The 4,340-nt window shown below is 35.0% G+C and overlaps 1 protein-coding gene across 1 annotated transcript; it reads right to left on the bottom strand.

The window, feature by feature from the left end:
- Positions 1–2,299: 2,299 nt before the first annotated feature.
- Positions 2,300–3,610, bottom strand: LOC109804839 (ribulose bisphosphate carboxylase small subunit, chloroplastic 1). Its single transcript, XM_020366718.3, has 3 exons — positions 3,385–3,610; positions 3,087–3,221; positions 2,300–2,700 (listed from the first exon to the last, which is right to left on the bottom strand). The coding sequence occupies exons 1-3, from the start codon at positions 3,553–3,555 to the stop codon at positions 2,470–2,472; spliced, it is 537 nt and encodes a 178-aa protein (XP_020222307.1). The 5' UTR covers positions 3,556–3,610; the 3' UTR covers positions 2,300–2,469.
- Between the last annotated feature and the right edge of the window lie 730 nt (positions 3,611–4,340).

The raw sequence follows: 4,340 nt of genomic DNA, 5'->3' as shown, positions 1-4,340 counted from the left end.
TTAATATTTATTTCTAAATTTAAAATAAATAAAGTAAAAATCATACCTGATAACAACGTGCAAAAAAAATTTTGTGGGCCAATAAAATTTTTCAGAACCAACTGGTAGAACCGTTTTCTTAGAGCGCCGGGAGTACAAGCGTTTTCTCAAACAAAAACGTATCTGCCCCTTTACTCTCGGAGAACACTTAAACATAAAATGGGGGGAGCTCTGCCACGTGTCAAATGAAGAACACATGGCGCCTCCCCCCATGCTCTTTCAGTTGAAACGCGTCACGTGTATAGAAGGCGCCTGGGGGAGGCTCTTTGTGCAAAATGCCTGCCCCCCTGCTCTTTCTTTTCCAGCTGTGCTACCTGCCACATCAGCAATAGAAGGCGCCTGGGGGGGAGGCTTTTTCTAAAAAACGCCCACCCCCCATGCGTTTTCAGTGCCACGTGTATGCTTAGGTGTCAAAAATCACATATTTTAGTAAATAATTTTTTTTTAATTTATTTCGTGTATTTTTAATTTTTTTTTAATTTAGTGAGGTCAAAAAGCCCAACTATATTGTGAATTTTTTTTTCTAAGCCCCTACTTAAGGGCCAGGTGATATATAGTGACCAATCAAATAAATGAAATGGAATCAAAGAGTTAGAAACAAGTGATTAATATACTGAACTAAAGGTTAAATCATTCTAGCAGTGTTAGAGTTCAATCTTTAGTGAAAACAATCTTTAGTTAGACTTTACTTACCTCTTGATCAAATTAGATTAATTTAAGGCTTTGACATTGGTGCAAAATAAAAAATTGAAATGGAATTATTGACTCTAATAATAAGTTTTGAATGCTTAATATTTATTTTATAAAATATAAATTTAAAAGACTTAACAATTAAATGATGTAATATTATTTGTGCTTAACTTAAAGTCAACATTTACTTTAATTTTAAAATGCATAATATCAATTGAAATGAAGTTGATTTCTTTCTCCTAAGAAAGATTGGGAAGACAATAATAAAGTTTGTACTTAAGACTTTATACATATTATTTTAACTCCCACTAATAGATTGGTCCTAGTGGTTCAAATGATTAATCAAGTATTAATTGTTTCATAAATGACTTATATCATCATGCTTTAGTTGTTTAGACATATAAAATGCTTAAATGGTGTGAATCAATCTACGAAAATACATACTTTTCCATTTAAATACATTGAAAGTCGTGATACTTATAAATCAAACATACATTAACTTGTATGAAATTTTGTCTAACTTATCTGGTAAAATTTCTAACTTACCAGTTGGTTTGATTATAATTTAATATTCACAAAAAAATTATTTAACAAAGTAAATTTGCCGAAAGTTACTTCCAAAATAAGTAAATTCTCATCCACAAATAAATATTTGAAAAAAAAATCCTATTAATTTGTATATTCACTATAGACTTTGAATATGTCATGATGTGTCCACGGGAGAAAAGGAGGTGAAACTTCTTATCTATTTCTTTATCCTAAAGTAACCTTGTTCACAAATGTAGCTATCAAAATGGTCCTGTCTAAATATTAACGCAACCTAAAAGGTTTGGATATAAGTTACCTATCACTACTCACAACTTAGAACGGCTAAATGATTTATTTATCAATTGCTAATCCAGAACTACCAACTATTTACAAACAAAAGATAGGCAAGAGAATCATCTTGAGATTAATTATCAGTTAAGGATCAGATTCAGGAAATTCTAGCATAAAAGTTGCACTGTTTGGTAGAACCAGAGCATGACCAAATCTGGTTGTGTTTTTATGTTGTTATCCAAATTATAATTTGAAAATTGCAGTGAGTAGATTGAGAAATGGCACAAACAAAATGGTTTAGTGGCAATTGGTGGTTATTGCTTGGAAACAAGAGTTCCTGAAATGAAACCACCAAAGCTTTGAATTTGACATTTCTTCCTTTGCACATAATTAACAAAATGATTTGGTGGCAGTTATTTAGTAGTCGTTGCTGTATACTACACAAATATCTTAGCTTCCAAGATTTATGGGGTTCATATTTGCTTTTGTAAGTTTAGTAGCTTCCTGGCAACATGTTCTGAAAAATTAAGTCATGAACTTTATCTCTTGGAGGACCAAACCAAAGTATAAGGACATTGACATCAAATGTGTAACAAAGTAAAGGTCAAGCTCAACTATGCTGTGAACTTAAGTAACACAGGTTGAGTTCCTTTGTTAACTCCAATTCAGTAAAGATTTCAACCCACTGGAGGGAAATGCAAGGTAAATGGGTTCTTGAAGTTATATGGAAACAATGCAACATCGACACAGCTTATTCATTAGTTCTCATCCATTCATTTCCAGTGAAGTCCGAAAACAGAAAGCCAAATTACAGGATGAAATCTCAAAAAGCAAAAACAAAAGCAAAAGCAAATGGGAATTTGGTTTAAGTACAAACAAACAAAGCAGGGCGGCTACAAATGGTTTGCAAATTTTTCATACTTAGACGCCTGGTGGCTTGTAGGCAATGAAAGAGATGCATTGCACTTGGCGAACGTTGTCGAATCCAATGATACGGATGAAAGAGTTGGGGTATTCCTTCTTGGCCTCTTGAACCTCCTTCAACACCTGAGAAGAATCTGTGCAGCCAAACATAGGCAGCTTCCACATGGTCCAGTAGCGTCCATCATAGTATCCAGGTGACTTGTGGTGCTCACGGTAAACCCAACCGTGCTATAAACAAACAAACAGATCAACCATCAAAACTCAACACCAAGTCCTTCTTTTGGTATAACAGCATTTCGTTAAATATTGATAACTCTCATAGAGTATTAGAACCAAAAAGATCTATGAGATAAACTTGAATTTTGGAAAACAACCATTTCTCCTTTTGTTTTGCTAAGTACTTTTAGCACACCTGCTAGAAAAGTGATTATTTCTTCGAAATAAGTTGAATTAAACACACTGAAAGTCTGTTTAGATACAGATTCATAAGTACATCTTCATTGAAAATAATGAGTTTTTAATAACACAAGTTTTCAAAAGCTCTTATAAGCTTGTATCAAAATAAACTGTAGAAAAGGCTATAATTGAAGTAAAAGGGCTTGCAATAAATTGACCTCCAACTCGAATTCCAAGCAAGGAATCCATCCTTTCCTGAGAAGGTAGTCTACTTCCTTGCCCAATTCAGCATCACTGAGGGGTGGCAGGTAGGAAAGAGTCTCGAACTTCTTCTTGCCAAGTGGAGGCCACACCTAGTAATTTGCATGGAAATTGAGTAAAGGGGTTAACAAACTTGCAGTTGTAGCACATTTTCCTATGACTAAAATGTTAATTCAAGTAAACTTTTGGATGCAACATGAATTTTAATCATTTTGGTCCCTCTTGTGTGTGTATATATATTATAACTTGTCTTACCTGCATGCATTGCACTCTTCCACCGTTGTTTGCAATGGTGGTGATGTCATTGTTGGTCTTCCTGGTTGGGAAGCCAGCCAAGGACTTGAGGCCAGTGAATGGAGCCACCATGCCAGCATCGGCACGGTTAACAGTGGTAACAGCTGGGGAGGAGATCATTGAGGAAGCCATTTCCTTAACCTTCGTAGTTCTACTTGTGCTTCTGCTGCTACAATGCCAAGCTTCTGCTCTAACTTGCTATATGTAAGGGTGTGGCTTTTGTAGTACTAATCCAATGGTGTGAAATGGAGGGGATTGGTTGCTCACAAGTTACAACCGTTGGATTGTATAAGTGATGACACTACAGCATATTGGCCACACGAGTGAGGAAAAAATTGAATGGTAACCTTATCGTTAGGTAACCATTATGGCATGACACGTGGAGGAGGCTCCATTATCTTACTCTTCCTTGGAAGAGCGTAAATGTGTGATGGTGGTGGAGTTGATAGTATTTGTGAGCAATTTTGTGACCATCATTTTTCATGTGTGGGTAAAGTGAATACTGTTCCTTTGTTATAGTAATGTTTTATATTTTAAAGGTAAATTTGTTGGGTAGCTGAAAACATGCTTCTCTCTTCACCATTACATTGGCCTTAGTATTACTCAAAATGTTCATTAGCTTACATATTTTTGCTAGCTTTGTTTAAAAGTAACAGTAGCAAACTAGATAAGCAAAATGTGTATATGGTATAGAAGGGGTGATAGATGATGGGGCTTATCATGCTAGGTTGATTAATGACCAAGCATACATTTTGAAAACATAAGATCCACAAACAGCTTTGGTCATCAGTAAGTCGATGCACTCAACCAAACAATGCGCAACGACCTTATCTTAAAAGTGCATTGCATGAGATAATAATTATAAAGAACAAAAATATCAGAAGTCAAGCATTACATTAGAAGTTCAATAAGTGTGA

The sequence above is a fragment of the Cajanus cajan genome, chromosome 2 (assembly GCF_000230855.2).
Source record: "Cajanus cajan strain Asha chromosome 2, NIPB_CcT2T_4, whole genome shotgun sequence".
Classification (NCBI taxonomy): Eukaryota; Viridiplantae; Streptophyta; class Magnoliopsida; order Fabales; family Fabaceae; genus Cajanus; species Cajanus cajan.
The sequence above is the reverse complement of the archived record's forward strand: the minus strand, read 5'-3'. Positions and strand labels throughout refer to the sequence as shown.